The sequence below is a fragment of the Chrysemys picta genome, chromosome 2 (genome assembly GCF_011386835.1).
Source record: "Chrysemys picta bellii isolate R12L10 chromosome 2, ASM1138683v2, whole genome shotgun sequence".
NCBI classification, from domain to species: domain Eukaryota; kingdom Metazoa; phylum Chordata; order Testudines; family Emydidae; genus Chrysemys; species Chrysemys picta.
Genome location: NC_088792.1, coordinates 264,707,635 through 264,733,005, shown reverse-complemented (window position 1 = coordinate 264,733,005; position 25,371 = coordinate 264,707,635). Strand labels below are relative to the sequence as shown.

Sequence of the window (25,371 nt, the reverse complement as noted above, 5' to 3'; positions counted from 1 at the left end):
GGGCACTCCAGATACCAGATTTTGCAACATAACAGCTCTCCAATTGCTCAGTGAGGGCAGACTTGTGGTTATAGTGGGGAAAAAAGGTTTTGTAATTATCTGATTAATAAAGAGCAAGTTATACTATTGGGATGATATAAATATACAAAGGTGGTGAAAGTTATAATGAAGAATATAATATTTCATAAAAATAAACACTTTTATTTTCATATTAGAATTGTAAGAATTTTTTTTCTTTGCACAAAGTTCAAGCTGTATTCAAGTCCAGTAAGTTTTATATGGGCGGCTTTATGCTTTCACACTCAGCTGCACAGACACTGCCTTTGCTTCTGATTTAGCCCGGTTTCGTTTTCTTTTTCGTTTCTTCTTAGCAGCGGAAGGCTGTTGGGTCTCCTGCCCTTTTTTCTTTTTCTTTAGGCAGCTGAGAGGATTGGGGCCTCCTGCCCTCTTACGTTTTCTTCTGTTTTCAGACTCCTTTACTAGTCCCTGTTCTTCTTTAAGATGCTCAATACTTTGTTTCTGGTGCTCTGGAACAAGCTGATTTGCCTGCATGGCTTGAACAAATGCCAGTGATTTCGGAGAAGGTTTGTCCAGCACCATAGTGTTCTGAATAATAAAGAGAAGAGGAACTCCAGCCTTTTTCTTCACTTTTGTTGCCAAATCCTGGTCCTGTCAAAATCAAACACATCAGTCAATATTTTGGAATGGATCAAACCTTCAATTCAAATGCAACTGCTTTTGAAACAAAGATTAGACAGATACATTCTATAAAAAAAGTCAGAGTATACCTCCCTTTCACTATCAGGAATAAAGATGATAGAAATTTACCTCCTACCTTTGTGGACAGAAAAAAAAAAGTGTTTAGAACAGGTAAACAGGTAACTGCCCCAGTAATCTGCAAAAGAGGTAAGTGTTCTAATAGAAGATGCTATATAAAATTCTAGCAAACCATCTTATTTTCAAATAATGCAGAATATAAAGCAGATTCAAATTCAAAAAATAAAAGTGCTAGTGAATGCACATAAAGTCACAATAATAGACTTAATTACAATGTCTTATCTGCACACAGGTTTCAACAGCACTTGCCAGTTTAAATATCATTTTCTATTTAAAAAAGATGAACCATAAACTATTCCAAATTTCCAGGTTAACATTTTAATAAAAATTACAGCATGTTAAACCAATGCTAACACAGATTGATGGACATGCAATCAGGGCACATACAATCTTTCTGTTCCCACTCATCATGCAAAAATCACATCCGCTGCTGGTTTCCTTAAAACTGTCATTCTGTTTTAGGGAACTGACTACAGTAACAGCTAATCATTCACTTGCGCTGACAAAACTGGTAACTTTGTGTGCAACCTACAATTTTCCCATTTTGTAATTTGCATGTAAAATTACTTGTCTTGGGCATGCAAGTCTTATACATTTAGTCCCAATAAACCATATAAATCTCATGTTCATAGTTGACAGAATTCCTGATACTTAGGAATCAGAGAATAGATTTAGGAAATATGGCTTAACTTTATTTCAAAATGTATTACCTGCGTAGCAACGAAATAGTGATGAGGATTACCCTCTTCAATCATGGACAATAGACATGCTGAGCCACTCACTGGATCTTTGAAGTGGGAACAGTTTCGAACCTGAAATCTTTGGGCAATTAGCTTTGCTCCATAAAGTTCCTTCCCCAATGACTCCAATTCTTTTAGAACACATCTAAAGAGCAAAAATAAGACTGATTTACTAGAGAAAAATAACTACTTGCACAACTGTTGCATACAACTGCAAAGATATTTTAAATTTTGCATTCTCAAACATGTCTGATTATAGCTGAACATTATCTGATCAGACTCTATGCTTGTCACACAGTGCCCAATAATCTGAATGAAATAACACTTTATCTCACTTCAGCAAATGTTCAATAGTTCTAAACAAGACTGACCAGTAACATTTAAAATATTAAATAGGGACAATTCAATGGCAGTGTCAACTCCTCATACTCTTATTTATGTTTATAAAACGGCTTCAATTGCGATACATATATATTACCATATTCAAAAATGTATGTCAATACAATTATGGCCACTATAAAGAAATTCAAATTTCTTAAGACTGTGAGCCCTTTGGGTAGAGGACTGCCTCTTCCTATATTTTTTAGACATCACCTAGCACACAGAGCACTACCATAATACAACTAAAGCAAAATAATATGCAATGGTGCCAACTGCTTTATTTACTGCATGTGGTGTTAATTTATGCCTTAATGTGTATGACCACTGAGTTGCTATGAGATCTCAACTCTGAATGGCATGACACAGAAAAACAGGCACTGGGATGTCTGATGTGCAATCAATTTGATTACTATTTTGCAGGTTTGCGACTACAGGTACTCAGCGGAAACATTCTCTGGGATTTACATATTAAAGGGGCATGTGGGGCGATGAAAGTCAGGGCCTCTATAAAGTACAGACGGCTTGACAGGGCTTGGGAAGGGTCTAGAACCCTGCAACGCTAGCTTGGGTTTCTTCAGAGACATGTGTATTGAGATGGGTATATGTGGATAGTCATATTCACATCTTAGAACGATAATGCCATTTCAACCATAATTACACCATTGCTAGGGCAATGCTATGATCCACTCAAGTTATACAATTAAGAAAACAGAACTCCTTTTTGTTTTCTCTCATACCCCAAAAGGTCACTGCATACTCTTTCAGAAAATTTTAAGAGTGCATCTATTTCAGCTAACAAAGCAATCCTGAAGCAAAGCGGCATGATGGAACAAAACCAATTAATAATGCTGCCGGTTAGCCTGGTCTTTGGTTTCTGTGCTGCCATTGTTATGTACAATGATATACTAATATATATATATATATTTTTTACAAGATCAACATTTTCCCACTGCACATGGTTAAAAAATGAAGTGAAATTGAAGAAAGCAGATAACGATGGTGATTTCAACTCTGTGGACATGGGGAACATGAAAGGATCTATCAAATGAATGTAAACTGAATCACTGCTTTCAACGTGAAGTGTTTTTCCAGGGATGGCAGAAACTATTCTGGAGGTGAAGAGATGGAATATGCCAAACTACTTCTACTCAGCACAATGCTAAAATCTAGGTTGACCTGCTCTGAGCTACATGACTGTCACTGCTGAATTATTTGCAATAAAGAGGAAGGAAAGGAGGTTAGGACAGATATGTATCAATGTAAGAGGCAGTTGTTTGTCTGCAGTTCCACCAGCTTGCAAAGTAAAGGATTCTTTTTGGAACAGGTGCTCTAGGTTGAAAGCAAATATGGGTTGGGACAAACCAAAAAAATCCACTACTCAGGGATCAAAACTCAACCCCTTTTTGTTCATTATACTTACTTCCTTTTCAAAGCAACTATGATGCCTTTTTTTTTTTTAAAGTCACCCACGCAACTACCATTGTACATCATATCTTGCATTGAACCCTGGCAATATCACAATAAGTCAGGGGCTCTTCTGCCTGATGAAGCTCAGGAAGTTCTGCTGTTGAAATAACTATTGGAATATGAAAATGACTAAGGTTACACGTAGTTCCTCAACATGGCTAAAACATGATTCCATCCTTGAAAGTAAGCAGGGTGAAAAACATGTGTTACCATGCCCTTGAGGCCTTATCTCCAAAGCTATGCCCTCTGAAGTCTAAGGATAGGATTTTCAAAGGGTGCCGAGTTAGTTTCCCAAATACCACTGAATTTCAAGTTAAGATATTTGAAAATCCCAGCCTAAAGAAATAAAACAAGCTGTGCACTAGGTGAGTACTAGATTTAATTGTAACATAATTGCAATAAACTTTCTATAGGACTATTTCAAAATATGTAACTTATTATTAGGGCTGATTAAAGAGGGAAAAACATTTAAAATATCATTCAATGAATTTCATCAGTATTTGTTGCCTAATATATTCATTGAACAGTATTTAACCAGCAGCACAGGTGGCTGAATTCACTGCTGGTAAATAAGAATAAACTTACAAACACAATTCTATCAGTCCTACTTACTGCATCTCCTTTTCTCTGACACATTTCCTATTCTCATATATACATCCATCTTCCTTTTTACTAATTTATCCCATCAACCTGCCCAACCCTCTCACTCAATGAGACTTTCATCAGATGCCCAATATCCAGAGGTCTGAACCTGCTGGTCAAAGGACAATAGGGAAAGGTAGAGAAGCTCCACTGACTCAGGGCAATGCCTGGTGAGAAGCCCACCATCCTTCCCAGATACTGGGGAAGCAGAGTGCTCTTCCTGAGGCCAGCTTGGGGGCACCAACACCCAATACTGGCGCTGCTGGACGGGATCGGCTTTCTCTCCTTACCTCCTCTTGCCCCCGGCCACGGATGCCATGGGAAATAGCAGAGGTTGCCACTATTTTACCATTGCTGCATCATGTGGCTGCTGGGGAAAAAGGGGGAGTCATCTCTCCGAGCAAAACCCCTACTCCAAGTACCTCTCCAAGCACACAGTTCCATCCCAAGGGGAGTTGACCTGCTTCTTGGCAGTTTCACTGTGGGGAAGCTGGTTGGAATCAGGTCATAAGAACACAAGAATGGCCATCCTGGGTCAGACCAATGGTCCCTCGAGCCCAGTATCCTGTCTTTTGACAGTGGACAGTGCCATATGCTTCAGAGGGAGTGAACAGAACTGGGCAATTTATCAAGTAATCCACCCTAAGTTGTCTAGACCCAGTTTCTAGCAGTCACAGGTTTAAAGAGATCCAGAACATGGTGTTGCATCCCTGACCATTTTGGCTAATAGCCATTGATGAACCTGGAACTCCCAGAATTTGACATTCCTGTGTGTAACCCCAGAACTTGACAGTACTTCAGTCAGCCACTGCTAGCTGAAAACCAAATACCATAGAGTTAGGAATAATCTTACGCCCTGAAAGGCAAGGCCACACAGCTGCATGTTTGCAATTTTTCTAATCAGAATGGGACAGAGTTAATGTACCATAAGAATGGAAGGAATGTTTAGACAGCTGACGTTGGTTAAGTGTCTCTGATATGTAAGTTTTATTGTTATAATAACTAAAAATGCTTTAATAATAAAAAATAAGTAGGTTGCTAAAACTAAAAAAATTGGTAACCGACCAGGGGTTACCATGATGACCCACCAGGAGTCACTATAATTCATGTGTTTTAATTTAGCTATAAAAAATTAGGCAACAAAAACAAAACAAAAACTTTAAAGCACTCCAAGAAAGCTTTTCTTTGGACAGAAGGATGGCCCCCAGAAAGGTGGTTGCTGATTCCTCAAAACCATTCTAGACTTTGACTAAATATAAATGTTTAAAATTCTCTAACTCTACTGCTATAGCGTGTGCACGCGCTCACTTAAAACCTAATAAAAAAGTAATTCTAGTTAAAAGCACTCTTATTTATGCCAATCATATATCAAACATAAGAACGGCAATACTGGGTCAGACCAAAGGTCCATCCAGCCCCGTATCCTGTCTTCCAACAGTGGTCAATGCCAGGTGCCCCAGAGGGAATGAACAGAACAGATAATCATCAAGTGATCCATCCCGTGTTGCCCATTCCCAGCTTCTGGCAAACAGAGGCTAGGAACACCAGCCCTGCCCATCCTGGCTAACAGCCATTGATAGACCTATCCTCCATGAATTTATCTAGTTCTTTTTTGAACCCTGCTATAGTCTTGGCCTTCACAACATCCTCTGGCAAGGAGTTCCACAAGTTGACTGTGCGTTGGGTGAAGAAATACTTTCTTTTGTTTGTTTTAAACCTGCTGCCTATTAATTTCATTTGGCGATCCCTAGTTCTTGTGTTATAAGGAGGAGTAAATAGCACTTCCTTATTTACTTTATCCACACCAGTCATGATTTTATAGACGTCTATCATAATCCCCCCTTTGTCATCTCTTTTCCAAACTGAAAAGTCCCAGTCTTATTAATCTCTCCTCCTACGGCAGCTGTTCCATACGCCTAATAATTTTTGTTTCCCTTTTCTGAACCTTTTAAAAGTCCAATATATCTTTTTTGAGATGGGGTGACCACATCTGCACACAGTAATTAAGGATTCATATAGAGGCAATAGGATATTTTCTGTCTTATTATCTATCCTTTTCTTAATGATTCCTAACATTCTGTTTACTTTTTTGACTGCCGCTGCACATTGAGTGGATGTTATCAGAGAACTATGCACAATGACTCCAAGATCTCTTTCTTGAGTGGTAACACCTAATTTAGACCCATCATTTTATATGCATAGTTGGGATTATGTTTTCCAATGTGCATTACTTTGCATTGATCAACATTGAATTTCATCTGCCATTTTGTTGCACAGTCACCAGTTTTGAGAGATACTTTTGTAGTTCTGCGTAGTCTGTCTGGGACTTAACTATCTTGTATCATCAAATTTTGCCACCTCACTATTTGCCCCTCTTTCCCGATCATTTATGAATATGTTGAATACGACTGGCCCCAGTGTCCTCGAGGGACACTACTATTTACCTGTCTCCATTCTGAAAACTGACTAGATCTCTACCTCGATATAACACGAATTCAGATACAACGTGGTAAAGCAGTGCTCCGGGGGGGGGGGGCGGGCTACGCACTCCGGCAGATCAAAGCAAGTTCAATATAAAGCGGTTTCACCTATAACACGATAAGATTTTTTGGCTCCCGAGGACAGTGTTATATCTGGGTAGAGATGTATTTATTCCCACCCTTTGTTTCCTATCTTTTAATCACTTACTGATCCATGAGAGAACCTTCCCTCTTATCCCATGACTGCTTACTTTGCTTAAGAGCCTTTGGTGAGGGACCTTGTCAAAGGCTTTCTGAAAATCGAAGTATACTATATCCACTGGATCCCCCTTGTCCACATGCTTGGTGACCCCCTCAAAGAATTCTAGTAAATTGACGAGGCATGACTTCCCTTTACAAAAACCATGTTGACTATTCACCAACAAATTATGTTTATCTATGTATCTGACAATTTTGTTCTTTACTATAGTTTCAACCAGTTTGGCCACTGAAGTCAGGCTTACCGGCATGTAATTGCCAGGGCCACCTCTGGAGCCCTTTTTAAAAATTGGTGTCACATTAGCTATCCTCCAGTCATTTGGTACAAAAGCTGATTTAAATGATGGGCTACAGACGACAATTAGTACTCCTTCAATTTCACATTTGAGTTCCTTCAGAACTCTTGGGTGAATACCATCTGGTCCTGGTGACTTATTACTGTTTAGTTTATCAATTTGTTCCAAAACCTCCTCTAATGACATCTCAATCTGGGACAGTTCCTCAGATTTGTGATCTGAAAAGAATGGCTCAGGTTTGGGAATCTCCCTCACATCCTCAACCGTGAAGACCAATGCAAAGAATTAATTTAGTTTCTCCGCAATGGCCTTATTGTCCTTGAGTGCTCCTTTAGCATCTTGATCGTCCAGTGGCCCCACTGGTTGTTTAGCAGTCTTCCTGCTTCTGATGTACTTAAAAAGTAATAGCAAAAATTTTGTTGAGTCTTTGGCTAGCTGTTCTTCAAATTCCTTTTTGGCCTTCCTAATTATATTTTTGCACTTTATTTGCCAGAGTTTATGCTCCTTTCTATTTTCCTCACTAGGATTTAGCTTCCACTTTTTAAAGGATACCTTTTTTCCTCTCACCGCTTCTTTAATTTCTTGTTTAGCCATGGTGGCTCTTTTTTGGTTCTCTGTTTTTTAAAATAAATCTATGTTCACAATTTATTCCTACCACTGCCTTAAAAAAACAAAAAAAAAAAACAAAAAACAAAAAAAACAAAAAAAACCCACTAATCAAATTACCACTGCTTTGGGTTCCAAAAACCCTAAACCCATCCATGAATTTACTAATTCTCTTTTGAATCCAGTTATATTTTTGGCCTTCATAACATTCCCTGGCAACGGGTTCCAGTGTTAACTGGGCATTGTCTGAAGTACTTCCTTATGCTTGTTTTAAATTTGCTGCCTATTAATTTAATTGGGTGACCTCTGGTTTGTGTGTTAGATAAATAACACTTCACATTTCTTCACACCATTCATGATTTTATACCTCTCTATATTATTCCCCTTTACTTGTCTCTTTTCGAATTTGAACAGTCCCAGTCTTTTTAATCTCTCCTCATATGGAAGCTGTTCCATCCCCTGAATAATTTTTGTTGCATTCTCTGTACTTTTTCCAATTCTAATCTCTCTCTTTTGAGATGGGGCAATGAGAACTGCACGCAATATTCTAGGTGCGGGCATAAAATTGATTTATATAGTGGCATTATGATATTTTCTGTCTTATTATCTATCCCTTTCTTAATGGTTCCTCCTAACCATTGTCAGTTTTTGACTCCTGCTGCACATCAAGCAGATGTTTTCAGAGAACTATCCACAATGACTCCAAGATTTATTTCTTGAGTGGTAACAGCTAATTTAGACCCCATCATTTTGTATATATAATTAGGATTGTTTGTCAATGTGAATTACTTTGCATTTATCTACACTGAATTTCACCTGCCAGTGTGTTGCCCAATCACCCAGTTTTATGAGATCCATTTGTAACCTTTCACAATCTGCTTTGGACTTAACTATCTTGAGTAGTTTTGTACTATCTACAAACTTTGCCACCTCACTGTTAACCCCCTTTTCAAGATAATTTATGAATATGTTTGTTGACGTCACTAGGTATCACCATCACCCTAGGTAACTCGGGAGGGTGGAAAAATCACAAGTGTCAATGAAGCCTTCCTGCACTAGGCCTAAGTGAACCAAACTCTATCCTTCCATGTTTAAACTCTAATCAACCTCAAAAGCCAGGTGCAATTGGAATACGTAAGCAACCAGTTATCTGTGTGCAACCTCCTGCTCACACCGGTATCAAGTGGTAATAATAAGGCCTGCATGTTTCTGGCTGAAGGGAAAAAGGACAAGATAACGGTTTAAAGAAGTTACTAACAAGCTAGGCTTATAGCTGCCAAAAATGACTTAACTGCTTAAATGTAATCGTTATTTGCTTAGCAACTATTAGCAGGGACGGGACACGTAGAGGGAGGAATGGGGGGGGAGAAAGGGCAGGCTAGAGGGGGAAGGGGGGTGAGGCTTAACTGCAAAATGTATAAAAGAAGAAAAACTGTTTCTGTTAGTGTGCTTGATTTGAGATGTGCCAGTCTCCTTGCACCGCTTTGAGATCTCAAATAAACTTTGTTTGCTTCTCCACCTGGTGTGTTTATTGACGCGAAGCACACCGGGCAACGAACCCGCTGTTGCTGTCCTCGGGCACTCTGTGCCGGCAACATGTTCAATGGCTCTGGTTCTAGTACATATCCCTGAGGGACACCACTACTTATTTCTCTCCACTGTGAAAATTGATCATTTACTCCTATCCTTTGTTTCCTATCTTAGAGTCACAGAACTGGAAGGAACCTCAAGATGTCATCTAGTCCATTCCCTTGCACCCAAGGCAGGACTAAGTATTATCTAGACCATCCCTGACAGGTGTTTGTCCATCCTGCTCTTAAAAACCCCCAATAACGAAGATTCCACCACTTCCCTACACAATTTATTCCAGTGCTTAACCACCCTGACAGGAAGTTTCTCCTAATGTCCAACCTAAACCGCCCTTGCTGCAATTTAAGCCCATTGCTTCTTGTCCTATCCTCAGAGATTAAGAACATTTTTTCTCCCTCCTCCTTGTAACAACCTTTTAAGTACTTGAAAACTGTTCTGGTCCCCCTTAGTCTTCTCTTTTGCAGACTAAACAAAACCAGTTTTTTCAATCTTCCCTCATAGGTCATGTTTCCTAGACCTTTAATCATTTTTGTTGCTCTTCTCTGGACTCTCCCCCCCCCAATTTGTCCACATCTTTCCTGAAACGTGGTGCCCAGAACTGGACACAATACTTCAGTTGAGGCCTAATCAGCGCAGAGTAGAGTGGAAGAATTACTTCTCGCGTCTTGCTTACAATACTCTTGCTAATACATCCCAGAATTACTTTTGCTTTTTTTGCAACTGCGTTACACTGCTGACTCATTTAGCTTGTGATCGACTATGACCCCCCAGATCCCTTTCCACAGTACTCCTTCCTAGGCAGTCATTTCCCATTTTGTATGTGTACAACTGATTGTTCCTTCCTAGTTGGAGTACTTTGCATTTGTCCTTACTGAATTCCATCCTATTTACTTCAGCCCATTTCTTCAGTTTGTCCCGAGCGCATTTAAAATTGTAATCCTATCCTCCAAACCACTTGCAACCCCTCCCAGGTTGGTATCATCGGCAAACTTTATAAGTGTACACTCTATGTCATTATCTAAATAATCTTTTAACCAGTTACTGAACCATGAGATGACCTTGGCTTAAGATCCTTTGCTGAGGGTACTTGTCAAAGACTCTCCGATAGTCCACAATCACTATAGCAAATGGATAAACCGTGTCCACTTTTGCTGACCCCCCACCCAATGAATTCTAATAGATTGGTGGGGTATGATTTCCTGTTACAAAAGCCATGATGACTCTTCCCCAACAAATCATGTCCATCTATGTGTTTAATGAAGATCAGAATTATCATAGTTTCAGCCAATTTGCCTGATACTGAAGTTCGATTAAGAGGCCTGCAACTGCCAGGATCACCTTTGAAGACTATTTTAAACATTGGTGCTACCTTAACAACCCTCCAGTCAGCTGGTGCAGAGGCTGGTTTAAGCGATAAGTTACACAACACGCAAGCTCGGGTCCTTCAGAACCCTTGGGTGACTCACGTCTGGCCGTGGGCCCTTATTACGGTTTATCAATTTGTTCCAAAACCTTCTCTGGGGACACCTCAGCCTGGCGTAGCGCCTCAGACTCATTGATGGGGTGGCGAGACTGTGCGCAGCCTGGGGCCCACCAGCTCACAAGGCTGCCTGAGCCCTGCCCTCAGTGGGGGAAGAATACGCTGGCTTTGCGGGGCGCCCAAGGAGCGCTCAGCGGGCGGACCTCGCACAGATTGGGGAGCGCAGAGAAAAACACAGAGGGAGACTCTCCGGGCCGCTCTCAGGCGCCGCCGTCTCCCTGGGCCCTAGGCAGCTGCTCCCGTGCACAGCCCCGCCCGCACCGGCAGGGTCACCGAGTGGTGAATCCCCTGGAGAGCCTCCCCGGGACCTGGATATCAGTTCACTTCGCGCCTCCTCCGGGGCGGGCATATGAGGCAGACGTTGGGCGCGCGCCCGCCAGGGACGCGGTAACGGCATCCACCAACCGCGCGCACACAGACGTCCGTCTGGTCACGTGACAGCATTGCACCGCCCCCGCGCAGTCACTGACCGGGTGGTGCAGAGCTGCGTGGCCCCGGCGAGGTAGCCGGGCAGCTGGTCGCGGATCTGGATCTTGTTGCGCAGCGCGGCCTGGCAGAAAGTCCCGTCCAGCAGCACCTGGAAGGGCTCCCGGAAGCCAAAGTTGTATTTGTAGAAGCTCATATATTTCTTGGCATGTTTCTGCCGCGTGATCTTCATAGCGAGAGCGGAGCGGCCCGGGCAACGGCCACAGCGACTGCGCACCCGGAACTAAACGGTGGTTGTTGGCTGCCCCGGATCCGGAAACCCACAGGCATGTGCACAGCAGGAGGCGGGGTAGAGGGCGGAGCGTCTAGCGAGGGGCGTGGGTAATGACGTATGCCTTTGAGAGCCGGAACGAGACTGCGAAGCCGAGCCACGCCCGTTAGTGCGCGCGTGACCCGTTCACCTCATCATCGGCACCAGCACGCGGTCCCGTGCGGGGCGAGGCATGGGCTCATGCTCGTCTCTGCGCCTGCGCTGCTGCCCTAGAGCCGAGCGCTGACCGCCAATGAGATTCGGGCGTGCGTCACCCCCACCCCCGCGAGAGCCGATTGAGACCCTGACCCGCCCCTCCCCTCCCCTCCCTCCCAGAGGGGCTCTGGGCGGGGAGGGGCAGGGCACTGTGCAGTTGTCGGAGGGCTGTGGGGGGTCTACAGCTAGGGGGCACTGGGCAGTGAGAGGATCTGGGGGGGTTCTGAGTGGTCTGTGGGAGGGCACTGGGCATGGGGGTTTGTGGGGGTCTTTTCACGTATTCACACACAAAAACGTGAAACAGTGCGCCTCAATTGACCAATAGAGATCAATTTGGCACATTAGCCAGGAGGAAGCAGACCGTGAGTGTTTTTGACCACAAACCCCATCCCTCCTGATTTGCAACCCCATGGACCAGTGACAGGTGCATGAGCAGACAAGTCATTGGAAATAAGGAAAGCGGAAGCCAGTGGAAAAAATGGAAGGGGCCACTCTGGTATGACCTTGGGCTCAGGGGCATGCTAGCCAGGAGGAAGCAGATCGATGAAAGGGGCCACTCTGGTCTCACCTTGGGCTCAGGGGCATGCTCCGTACCCCCAAAGCTTACCTCCCTTTTCACGGACTCGCACACAAATACGTGAAACAGCGCGCCTCAATCGTACAATAGATCAATTTGTCACATTAGCCAGGAGGAAGCAGATCGACCAAAGGGGCCACTCTGGTATCACCCTTGGGGTCATGGGCCCGCCCCGAAGGGGAAGAAGCATGATGGGAGCACAGGGCCGGGCTGGCCAGTGTGCGTCTGGCAGCTCCCGGTTTGTAAACAGTGCCATTGTACTGGGCTAGGTGGAGCAGGATTGTTCCTGCCGTGCCATGACCCATCTCCCATTGCCCCCGGCCAGCCCGTCGCTCTGAGGACTCTGCCCCCCATGCCCCATGTCCCCATTTCCCCCCTGGGGGACCACAAATATGTTTAGCACCAGGCCCACAAAAAGTTAATCCATCCCTTTTTGGGGTGCAGGCTCTGGGATGGAGTTGGGGTGCAGGAGGGTTGCAGGCTATAGGTAGTTTGGGTAGTTTGAGTGAGGGGTGCAGGCTCTGACCTGGGGCATGGGATTGGGGTACAGGAGGGGGTGCAGACATGTGGGCTCTGGGAGGGAGTTAGCAACTCAGCACGTTATATAAGAGAAATGAACTGCAGTGATTTCATATAGGCATAGAAACTGATAGAAGACACTTTTACATATTCAAAATGTGAGAGGCAGAGTTGGAGGGAGGGGGTGTCTGTACAATATTTCACCGCATTCAGTCTCCTGGCTGGATCAGTAACGTAGCCGTGTACAGGGCTGCCCAGAGGATTCAGGGGGCCTGGGTCAAAGCAATTTTGGGGGCCCCTTCCATAAAAACAGTTGCAATACTATAGTAACATGTATTTTGAAATGTAAAAAATAACCAGTGACGTACATTCAAAAATTAATTTGTAATAATTTGAAAATACACGAAATACATTATTTAAAAACATTCAATGCTTTAATGGGATGTATACATTTGCAATTACATAATGGGCTGTTGCTGGGTGATGGTGATGGTTAGGATGGGGTCGGGGGGGGGGCCCACACCTTACCATGGCGCTTACCCCCTCTCCTGGAGCCTCAGTGTGCTGCGACCAGGAGCGGCCCCGGACCGCGTTGGAGCCACCGCGCTGCAGTGCGCCAGGGCCGCTCCCGGACGCGGCACGCTGAGACACCGGGGGAAGACGGAGGCGGGGGCAGCCTCCGACATATTCGTGGGGGCCCCTGCAGAAAATTGCCCCACTTGGCCCCCCCCGTCTGGGCGGCCCTGGCCCTGCAACACTTGTATAGGATAGAGAGGAGCTGCGTTGATGAATCTTTGACAGGCTAGGAATTGGAGGCCTGTGCCTTTAAGACCCCAGCCCCAGGAACCCGCCCCCTGCTCCGAGGCTGACATGCAGCGTCCCTGTGAGAACAACAAAAACAGCCTCTGCCCCCCCCACACCCCTAGATTAGCGAGCACAGTGTGTGGCTCATCCCACGGGGTCACTGTTCCCCCCCCTCCCCCTCCCTAAACGGGGGTTTTGTACCCGCACGGGGTCTGGCAGTGTCACCCCTCCCCCGCTTAACCCCGGCTCTCACCCCCCACCACCGATTTTTGCCCTTCAGCCCCTCTTCTGCCGCTAGCTACAGTAGCTTGAACCCCCCAGGCCAGTAAAATTCTGCCCCCTGCTCAGACCCTGACAGCCCCCCCGCTGCGATTTGCCCCCCTTAATCCTTTTAAACCCCCCCAAAGAGGAGGTAGCAAATCGTTAGCAGAAGTAAGGGCAGAGAGAGGGCAGTGGCTACAACGAAGGTTACTGAGCATGCTCAGTTCGACTGAGCATGCTCAGTACACCCAAAGTAGCAAAACGGGAGCGGGAGCATTTTGTGGGGCTACACCGGCCCTCGTCACCCTCACCATCCCCGGCCTGGTCCCCAGGGAGAGAGGCCAGCCTGAGGCCACGCTACTGTCTCCAGCCCCGCTGGGAGGAAAACACAATTTTCGGTCTGTTGAACGTTTCAAAGCTTAAGAAAAATTGTCATCCCAAATCGGGACAAAAAATAAAAACCTCAAAATTTTTTGGCTGGAGAGAAATTCCAAAACGATGTCTTTGGGAAGAACTGAAATGGAAGTTTTCTGCCTGCAAGGAGAAGGTGAAATTAATAAGAGTGCTGCAGGCAGGTGGCCTGGGGACCATCATTTCAGTTTTCCCGATGGAAAATTGAAAATTTCTCTCACGTCCATGCACATTTTCACTCACATCCATGCAGGGAGCAAGCACTTGTCACATGCTATGTTAACCCTAGCAGAGGCTGAGCACACACCACATGCTCTCAGGAGCTCAGCAAGACCACAGCTTTCTGATGAGGAACTGCCCTACCACATGTCACATTAATGTTTTCTGTGCTTGGAGGGGATGAGTTTTCCCCTCACTCTCTAGTTTTAATGGTCTCACTAATTGTTCTAGCTACCCTTTTGCCTTTACAAAACCTGGCACAAGTGTCATGAGTTCTGTGGTCTCATTTTAGCCCTTAGTCAGCCTTTGTCCACATCAGAAAAACACTAGACAATTTTGCCCAATTTAGCATCACTGATAGTTCCAGTTCCAGAGAATCCTAGCATAGCATTAGCATGGGTGCTGTACATTTGCAGAGCTGCTTTAGAGAAGTTTGTGTGTTGTCTGTCCACTTGCTTGGTTGTGGTCCATACAACATTCCTTCAATTGCACAAAATTAACCCAAGTTTACAAAAAAAAAAAAGTTTTATATTCAAAGTTCTTATGTAAGCTTTGCTTCCTTTTGCAATGCCACATTGAAACAGAGGAGTTTTCTATTTAGTATTGGAAGATAACTCTCATTAAGAAAGGTTAGGATGGAAGATTACATTTAAGGAATTCCTGCTTGTTTGCCAGAGGAGTTGTGAACATTAGCCATTTGGCAATTAGAAAAACTGAACTGAATGTCTGTATATTAGGCAAATAGGTGAAAGTGATGTTTTCCCAATAGATAAATGATAACTAAGGACACCTGCTTCCTAGAGCAAAAACAGTGGGGGATGTCTCTCTGCCAGGGACAACTGTAATGCAGGCAGGAAATGGGAGATGACTGCTAGTTAGTGCATAGTACTGTTTGCTCTTTCACCAAGAGAGGTTGATCCTGTGAAAGATATTACTGCACCCACCTTTCTCTAATATCCTGGGACCAACACAGCTACAACACTGCAAACAAGTTGCTCTTAGGTCATTTTAGTAATGGGGTGAGTGTGATGATCTCTTTGGTAGAAACAGACTTTGCCAGTGCACATTTGATCCTGGGAACCATCAGCTACTCAGCAGAACCCACAATGATTGCTATTGTAGTCAAGTGCTACAGATAAATGAGATTCAGACAGTTAGGGACTCTGAAGATCAGAAACATCATCTGCAATTGGATTGGAGCCATTGCAGAGTGCAGTATACTGTTATGATGACGTGCTCTCTCCAGTTTCTCTCTCCAATGTAGGTGGGAACTGCATCATCACAGACCATTTGCAGCTTTTGTATAGCCCTTCTGGTCAGTATGTTGAGCATGTCCAGAGGTCTGGTCTGGAAGTTACAGAAGAATGGATTACCAGAGCCTGTCATCTTCACTTCAGAGAAGAGTAACTTTTAATACTGTAACAGATGGGAGAAAATAAATATTTGCCTCTTTTTTGCAGTTTGGTTATTTGCTGTGTTGGACAGTACTTTGTGTATAGACAGATTCACTGTTTTCCTTCTAAAATCAGTTAGTCAATTCCTCCTATTATTTGTGTAGGTCTTTCACATTGCAAAGATTTTTAAAAATTAAGATGGGGGCTGTGCCTGCGGACGGTCAACGTAAACAAAATGTCTCGTGGCCTGCCAGCAGATTATTCTGATGGGCTGCGTGCTGAGGGTTGCCACCCCTGATGTAAGGTATCTACAGAAAGTTTGCAATTTATTAAGACTCATAATCATTGTGGCTATATGTATGGATATTTAAAAAATAATATAATTATGTTAAAAGTATGCTTTACGTTCCTGGAGTAAAAGTTAGTCCCAGGGGATATGATGTCTCAGTGACCCATTCAAGCAGGAGGCAGTTGTCACCCCTATCTGGTTAGGTGGTGATGTACTGCAAGGTTCAGTTGTTCATCCTAAAGCAATTAATGGAAAACCATCAGAGAGAACTGCAAACAATCTAAACCACTTGGAGATGAAAAAGGAACATTACAACAGGATATGGGTTTGCCCTATCTATGAATAGACACACACAACACTCTGAGTCCTGGGTACCCTGAGAACTGTCACAGCACTACAAAGGTGCTCAGTGATAAATCCAACTTCATATGTTTTCTGGTAACATTAATAATTTTTCTATATATATATATTCAGATAATAAAGTTAAGAAAGCATGAAACAATATTTTCTGGAATATGTGTTTTCTTTCTGTTTCCCTTCACTCTCCTCTTCAATCTCAGCTGTGATCTCAGACACATGATAGCGTATGTGCCTTGAAAAATCAGAAGATGTAGTACCTGATTGAAGATGAACATATTTTCACTAATGGTGAATTTGGCTGGTGATTGTATCTAAGATCAGAACTGAATTTTATGGGCAAAATGCTTCTGAGTCATGCAGCAGACTCAACTCTGATATTCTGCTCTCCTTTCATGCTTCCAGTGAGAAATCTGCATATTTAGTGGGAGCAGAATAATGGAGTCTATTCTGCTGTACATAGTGGAGTGGTGAATTTTGTCTTCAGTCCATTCTCTATCACTGTGCAGCTCCTGGAATAATTCCAGAATTTGTCAGACAATGCAGAAGGATTCAGGAACTGTTCAAGAATCCCCAGTAAATTTATACAGTTATCTTGTTTGTTTTACAGGCCAAAATTAACTTTAAAAAGTTCCTCTTTTCCATCAGCTACAATCTGGATGAAGTGTTTTTTTTTTTTAACTGCTAATATGTCACCTTAGTTTCATCTTTTGGAAAATTTATGCTGGACAGTTTGAGTTGCCATAGAAAATAATCCATTAACATGAAAAAATTAAACATAAACACCTTGAATTTAAAGAGGGTAGACAAAGATAAAAGCTAATTGAAATCTGTTACTGAAAAAGAGAGAGACAATAGAGCTGAGCAGTGAAAACAATTTGTTTTCTCGAGTGATAAAACAGCCCATACTATTAAGGTATTTCCTTCATCTTTAGAAATACCGTATTATGATATTGTCCATTAAGTACTCTATTATTTTTCACAGTGCTGCTTTCACATTTAGTCAAACAAATACTAAAAGGCTGTCTGACTGAGCACAACTGAAAGCAGACAGCTTTCTGAAAGCTTACATTCTGGCCTGTATTTTCTTTATTGCATTTGATGTTTGTCTCCAGGGCTTTTTTATGTTGTTGCAGCTCCCATCTTGGCTACTGTTTTATCACTGCACCTTATTACTTTCCTCTTCTCATTTCAGAGAAAAAAAATCCAATAAAAATCTTTGTTTTTATTTTCTTCAAGTAAAGTGGAAGGAGCTATGGGAGGTGCTGACTCCAGGTTTACTTTTCAACATAGGTACCAATGGCTCCTAAAATCCAAATTTTATATACAGTACTATCTCCAATACTTGTTACTGCTTTGGCCACCAAAGCCTAAAGTTAATGGAATTTTATAAGTTATTGAAATTGATCTTGTAGTTTTTTCACTCAATCATAGAAATATAGGATTGGAAGAGACCTCAATAGGTCATCTTGTTCAATCCCCTGCACTGAGGCAAGACTAAGTATTAGCTAGATCATCCCTGACAGGTCTTTGTCTGAAAAACCTTCTTAAAAACCTCCAATGACGGAGATTCCTCAACCTCCCAAGGTAATTTGTTCTAGTGCTTAACTACCCGTACAGTTAGGAAGTTTTGATAAGAACAGGTTTAAAAATTTTATTAAGATGATGTTTAAAAAAAATGAAAGTGAACGGTACAGAATTTAAGCATAGAAGTTTCTGGTTATCAGGGAATAACATACAGATTATCATGCCTCTTGGAAAACCCTGCACCCCCATGTTCATCCTTATAATATGACTGTGTGGTATCCAATGCAAAGTTTGTCATGTTGAGTGTCTTCGGAAGGCTCATGATGCACTGAGCATTGTTGTTATAGGTTGTAATTTCATATATATATATATATATATATATAGTTATATATATATATATATATAGTTATATAGTTATATAGTTATATATATATATATAGTTATATATATATATATATATATATATATAGTTATATATATATATAGTTATGATGCTGAAAATGTGTCCTTATGGCTTAAAACAAGGCCAGGCAAAAACTCTCCAGGAGCAGAGGCCCAGGCAAAACTCTCTAAGAGCAGAGGGGCAGTTCACACCTCATCAGGGCATGTATGGGACAAACCCAGCCCAGCCTCACAGGAACAAAGGACACTGACATAGGCAGCAACAAAGGATCTGTTGGACAGTGAGTCACCTCCCTTCCCTTAGTCAGTTTGGGAGTATGATGAGGTAATGCTCACCTGACTCTGAAGGAGGGGTGCAAAACCAAGAAGAGGGAAGAAAGGACATGATAAAAGGGAGAGATGTTTGCCATGCTTGCTCTCGCTTCCATCTCCATCTACAGACACCACCACAAAGTGACTGAAGTGCTGATCAAAGGGGAGAGCCTGGCTGAAGGGCAACCAGCCAGCCTGTGGTGAGACGCATCTAAGTTTGTAAGGGCACTGAAAGTATTAAGATCAGCTTAGAATGTGTTTTGCCTTTATTTCATTTGACCAAATCCGACTTGTTATGCTTAGACTTATAAACACTTAAAATCTATCTTTTGTAGTTAATAAATTTGTTTGTTTATTCCACCCGAAGCAGTGCATTTGGTTTGAAGCGTGTCAGAGACTCCCTTTGGGATAACAAGCCTGGTACATATCAATTTCTTTGTTAAATTGACAAACTCATATAAGCTTGCAGCATCCAGTGGGCATAACTGGACACTGCAAGACGGAGGTTCCTAGGGTTGTGTATGGGACCGGAGATATTGGCTCGTGTCATTCAGTTGCACAATCCAAGCAGCGGCTGGCCAAAAGTGCTCACTCATGTAGCTGGGAGCAGCTTACATGCCAGAAGTTATGTGTGAACAGCCTAGGAGTGGGGGTTCTCACAGCAGAGCAGGGTAAGGCTGGCTCCCAGAGTTGAGGATTGGAGTGACCTAGCAGATCACCATTCCAGATAACACCAGGGGAACATTACTGGCTGACAACAAATATGTCCCCTCAAAAGGCACAGAGTTCTTATTTACTCACCCCACACTGAATTCAAGTGTCATAGAGGTGGCCAACCAGAGAGGGAGACAACAACAGTGTAGGTCCACCCCCTCTGATAAAGATGGTAAAAGACTAGACCTGTTTGTCTGCAAGGTCTATTCCTCCTCCACATTAATCAGAGTTGCCAGCTATGCCACAGTGCTGGCCAAATATAATCACAGGAACTATGGTAAATGTATAGATGTTATTAATGACATTCCGGGGGGAAAAAAAGAGAACCATTCAAATCATTGGTTTCCGAACAACAGCTTATAGCAAGGACAGTATTACAGGCATCCTTGGATACAGTGGACAAAGCAGCAAGATCCACTGCTACTGCTGTAGTCATCTTGGCTTTATGGTTGAACTCAGGGTTCCCACATGAAATCCAATCCACAGTGGAAGACCTGCCATTTGATGGTGAGAAGCTCTTTGCAGCAAAAACTAATGAGGTGTTACACACCATGAAGGACTCCTGGGTGACCCGTCACATGTTGGCATTTATACACCTGCCACAAAGCGGAGACAAAACAGGTACCAATCACCAACGAAACAGATATCAACCTTGCCCACAACAACAACATCGCCCATATTAACAACAAAGGCAGAGACAGAGACCACAAAGGTGCAGACCGCCACCATCATTGGTGTCTCAATCTTCTTCTTCAAAACAGAAAACCTGAAAGATTGGTTGAGGGTGTGAACGACTTCCCACTTATTATAGTGCTGACGACACTATCCATACATCTTTTTGGAGACTGACTCTTCCCCTTCTATCCAAGGTGGTATTCCATCACCATGGACAGATGGGCCCTAGAAACCATCAGCATGGCTATTCCATCTCATTTGTCTCTATACTTCCTCCCCAACACCGCTCCCCATGCCTCTTCATGGACCCTTCTCACAAGTACCTACTGCGTCAAGAGGTAAATCATCTGATACAACTAGGTGCAGTGGAAAAAGTTCACACTGAACACAGAGGGAAGGGTTTCTACTCCCATTACTTCTGCACCCAGAAGAAAAATAGGGGATGTTGACCCACCTTGGATCTCAGAAAACTAAACAAGTTTGTCAGAAGACAAAGATTCAGGATGGTCACATTAGTAACAATCATACTAGCACTGGAACAGGGGGACTGGTTTTCAGCCCTCGACCTACGAGATGCTTATTTTCATATTGCCACACACCCTGTCCAAATATTTGTGCCTGCACATGCGCCATCTGCAGGGCTGGTTAGCAACTGTCTACAGGCTGCACAAACACGGCTTAAACAGATGACTCGCAATACCACCCATAGTCAGGGAGTCTCTAATGTGGTGGACACAACCCAGCAACGTATGTTCAGGGATTTCATTCACACGGGATCACTGATACTCACAACAGACACCTCCCTCATAGGATGGGGAGCACACATGCAACGGTCCATGATACAGGGACAGTGGTCCCCTGAAGAAATAAGCCTGCACATAAATCTGTTAGAACTCCGGGCAGTTCGCAACACTTGCTTCCACTTTCTGTCTATGCTAAAGAATCAACATTCAAGTAATGACCGACAACATTGCTTGCATATTCTACATAAACAGACAGGGAGGAGCCTTATCACAGTCATTATGCACTGAAGCCATGAAACTTTGGACCTGGTGCATCTGTAACAATATCAACATCTCGGCCTCCTATCTGCTGGGATCTGAGAACACCACTGCATGCACACTCAGCAGACAATTTCATCACAATCACGAATGGGAGATGAATGACATGATATTACAAAACATTCCAACAATGGGGCCAGCCGGACATAGATCTCTTTGTGACAGATCGAAACAACAAATGCCTGCAATTCTGCTCCAGAGCAGGACTGGGACCCCGATTGATGGGCGATGCATTCCTACTAAAATGCCAAGCCCCTCTCCTATATGCATTTCCACCCATACCAATATTAATGAGAGTGATACACAAAGTAAGAACTGACAAAGCCAGGATCATCCTGATAGCTTCAAGTGGCCCAGGTAGATGTGGTATCCTTACCTAACATGGATGGCAGTATGTGCTCCAATCACTGCAGATGGACCTTCTATCACAAAACACAGGATGGACTCACCACCCAAACGTGGAGATGCTGTACCTGAAAGCATGGTTCCTCCATGTTTCATTCATGATGAACTAGCCTGCTTGGAACAGGTCAAGCATATCCTACTAAGCAGTAGAAGGTCTACTATTTGTAAAACTTACCTGCAGAAGTGGAAATGATTCACTACATGGTGCACCGACAAACAAGTCACTACGGTCTTCACACCTCTCCCTTTCATACTAAAAAAATCAGGACCATCTCTTAGTTTGACTAAAGAATACGTAGCCGCTATCAACGCCTTCCACCAAAAAATTGATGGCACAACACTATTTGCCCATCCAATCACTTCCTCAAAGGAATTCAGACAATCTACCCTGAACTGCACACACCCAGGCCATCATGGGACCTAAATTTGGTTTTAAAATACCTTTCTAGACTATCATTTGAATCCCTGACGACTTGCTCTTTACTACACCTATCCAAGAAAGTCACATTCTTCATAGCAATCACATTGGCCAGACGTGTGGATAAGATATGGGCATTCGTGGCATATACCATATTTTTTAAGGACAAGGTTACTATGAGGACACATCCAAAATATGTGCCCAAAATTTCTTCATCTTTCCACATTAATCAACCTATACACCTTCCCGCATTCTTCCCCAGACCACATGAGAATGCACAGGAAGCTAGACTACACCCCTTAGACATTAGATAGGCTCTGACATTTTACCTCGATAGAACCAAACCTTTTAGAAAATCCCCAAAACTATTCATATCGATCGCAGCACAATCCAAAGGAGACTCCATATCAGCGCAGAGACTATCAAAATGGATTTCGGGTTGTATTCACCTAGGTTATATAACTGGCATACAACTCTCACCAGAACACATTCTAGTAGATCAATGGCTTCATCCATACTCTTTCTTAACAATGTCCCACTCACAGATATATGTAGAGCTGCCACCTGGGCCTCTGAGCACATGTTTGCAAGACACTATGCAATTACACAGGGCCCAGAATCAAATGCACGGGTAGGCCTAGCGGTGCTATCCTCTATCAACCAACCAACTCCGAAGCCCCTTCCATCCTCATGAGGGCGCTGCTCTACAGTGGCTCTCCGGAAGTGGAGCATCTACAGGACATCACTGGAAGAAGAAGAGAAGGTTACTCACCTTGTGAAGTAACGGAGGTTCTTCGAGGTGTCCTCCCCCCATGGCTGCTCCATTATCCACCCTCCTCCCATCTATTTTGGAGTCTGTAAAAGTACTCTATGGTAGAGAAGGAACCGAGGGGTATGGGTCGCGCGCACAATGGGTGCCAATGGGGCCATGGGGTGCCAATGGGGCCATGACACAGGCATTGTGCATGCATGACCCGCACGGGCACTACTGCTGAAACTCTCCTAGCGAAGGCGCAGGGATGCACCAACACCTGAAGTGGAGCACCCACAGGGACACACATCTTGAAGAACCTCAGTTACTGCACAAGGTGAGTAACCTTTTTTTATTTATTTAAAACAAACAATAAAGTGGAAAAAAAATTTAATGTTTCCACTTTTGAATCTGATGAGAACAACATCCTGGTAGCACGAGTCTCTTGGAGCACAATTATTGGTATTACTATAGAATATAAATTGCCATTGGCAGGGTAGTCTAGAATTTTAAATAAGTAGAAGGAAAGCTAGTCTTTAGTTTTTGAATAAAGTTCTTTCCAAAGTCTACTAAAACACAGGAAATTACATCTAATATTTCAACCTGTTCTGTGGAGGACACTGATCCCCCTCACATTTGTATCACTTCCTATAATATCATACCTCACAATGTACCACTATACTTCTTTATATAGGCTCAGGGCTAATGTCATTGCTTCACATAAATCTGGTCTGTTAGGGTTTGTCTACACTGAAATAAAAGACCCGTGGCATGGCTGCAGGCTCAGCTAACTCAGGCATGCAGGGCTCAGAATGTTGGGCTAAAACATTGCTGTGTAGATCAGGGGTCTCAAACATGCGGCCCGTGGGGTTATTTTCTGTGGCCCGCGAGCTCCTCCCCCCCCGCATTTACCTAGAGCGGCTCGGGCCCGACGCGCAGCGGGGGCAGGGAAGGCTCCCTGCCTGCCTGCCCTGAGCCCCATGCCGCACCTTTCACTCTGACCCCCTGCCCTGAACCCTCTCCTGCTGCACCCCTCACAGCTCACCCCACAGCCCTGAGCCCTCTGCCACACCCCTCCTGCACCCTGACCCTGCCGCACCCTTCACCCCTCCTGCACCCCACACCCCAACTCCCTGCCCTGAGCCACTGCCACACCCCTCTTGTACCCCCTGGGGGCAGGGAGGGGGGTGGAATTGGGGTGGGGATTTTGGGGAAGGGGTTGGAATGGGGGCAGGGAATGGGCGGGGCCTAATGGAAGGGGTGGAGTGGGGGTGGGGCCGAGGGTGGTGCGGTGGGAGGTGTCAGTAATGCGGCCCTCGGGCCAATGTACTAGTTCTCATGTGGTCCTCGTCATCATTTGAGTTTGAGACCCCTGGTGTAGATGCTTGGTCTGGAGCCAGAATGTCTACACTGCAATTTTATAGCCTCGTGAGCCCGAGTCAGCTGCCACAGGCCAGCAATAGGTGTTTATCTGCTGTGTAGACATCTCCAGTGAAAACCCTTTGCCCCTGTGGTGGTCCCCTGGAAAATCCCCAGTACAGCCCTTCCTTTCCTCTTCTCTAGCCCTTCCTGTTGGAAGATCCTCAATGCCAACCCTTGTCCCCATAGGCGACATATGAGGTCACATGTCCCCTCCCCACCCCACCCCAATTTCTGCAATGGTGTGACTTGGGCTCAGTGCAGTTGAAGGGACATGCTTGGGAAAGGCATCAGCATCAAAGCACTCGCCCAGAGCAGGGCAGCAAGACTGGGCTGGCAGTACAGCGTTGCCAGATGGGGTGCAGAGAAGCCTACTGAGTTGCATCCCTTCCTTGTGGCCAGCAGCCGCAGTTACCTGCTTGAGTGTGTGTCTGGATTAACCTGCCTGGAGCTTGGGGAGTCAGTTGGGGCAATGGGGAGGGTAGGCAACATTGCCTGGGAGAGGGGTGGGGAGCCCAGGGAGGCAGCAGGGGTGATGAGTGGGTGGCTGGGGGAGGCAGGGGCAATGGGTGGGGAGTTGGGGGTCAGGGCACCAAAATACAAATTTGCCTAGGGCACCATTTTCCCTAAGGCCAACCCTGACTAGGCTGACTTTAAGGGTGGGTGAGCGCCCAGGGTTCCATGGTCAGGGGGGCGCTGTGGTCAAGAGGGTGTTGCTGGAGGGTGCCCTGGCAGTCACCAGGAAGTTGACTGTGCGGTGAGGAGGGAGTCTGCCATTGTGCTCCCCCACTATAAGCAGTTACTAGTTGCCTATGCTTGTCCCCTGTCCCTTGCCCCTAGAACATATCCTGTTGGGAAATCCTCAGCACCAAACCCTCATTTTCCTCCAGTCCTGCCTGTTGGTGGATCCCAGTGCAAACCCTTAGCCTCTGATTCATTCAGCCCTGGTCTTATGCAATCACCTGTCCTAGAGAAATGCGATCCAACAGCTGTTAGCGCTGGGACACGTGCTGGTTTTGTACGGGTAGACCTATGTCAGTTGGGGAGTGACGTTTTTCTATCCTGAC

General features: G+C 44.3%; 1 protein-coding gene across 1 annotated transcript; it reads right to left on the bottom strand.

Moving 5' to 3' along the window:
• Positions 1 to 180: 180 nt before the first annotated feature.
• UTP23 (UTP23 small subunit processome component) lies at positions 181 to 11,606 on the bottom strand. The gene is made up of 3 exons (XM_005287282.5): positions 11,308 to 11,606; positions 1,548 to 1,722; positions 181 to 669 (listed from the first exon to the last, which is right to left on the bottom strand). Exons 1-3 carry the CDS (start codon positions 11,493 to 11,495, stop codon positions 289 to 291), a joined length of 744 nt encoding a protein of 247 aa, XP_005287339.1. The 5' UTR covers positions 11,496 to 11,606; the 3' UTR covers positions 181 to 288.
• Between the last annotated feature and the right edge of the window lie 13,765 nt (positions 11,607 to 25,371).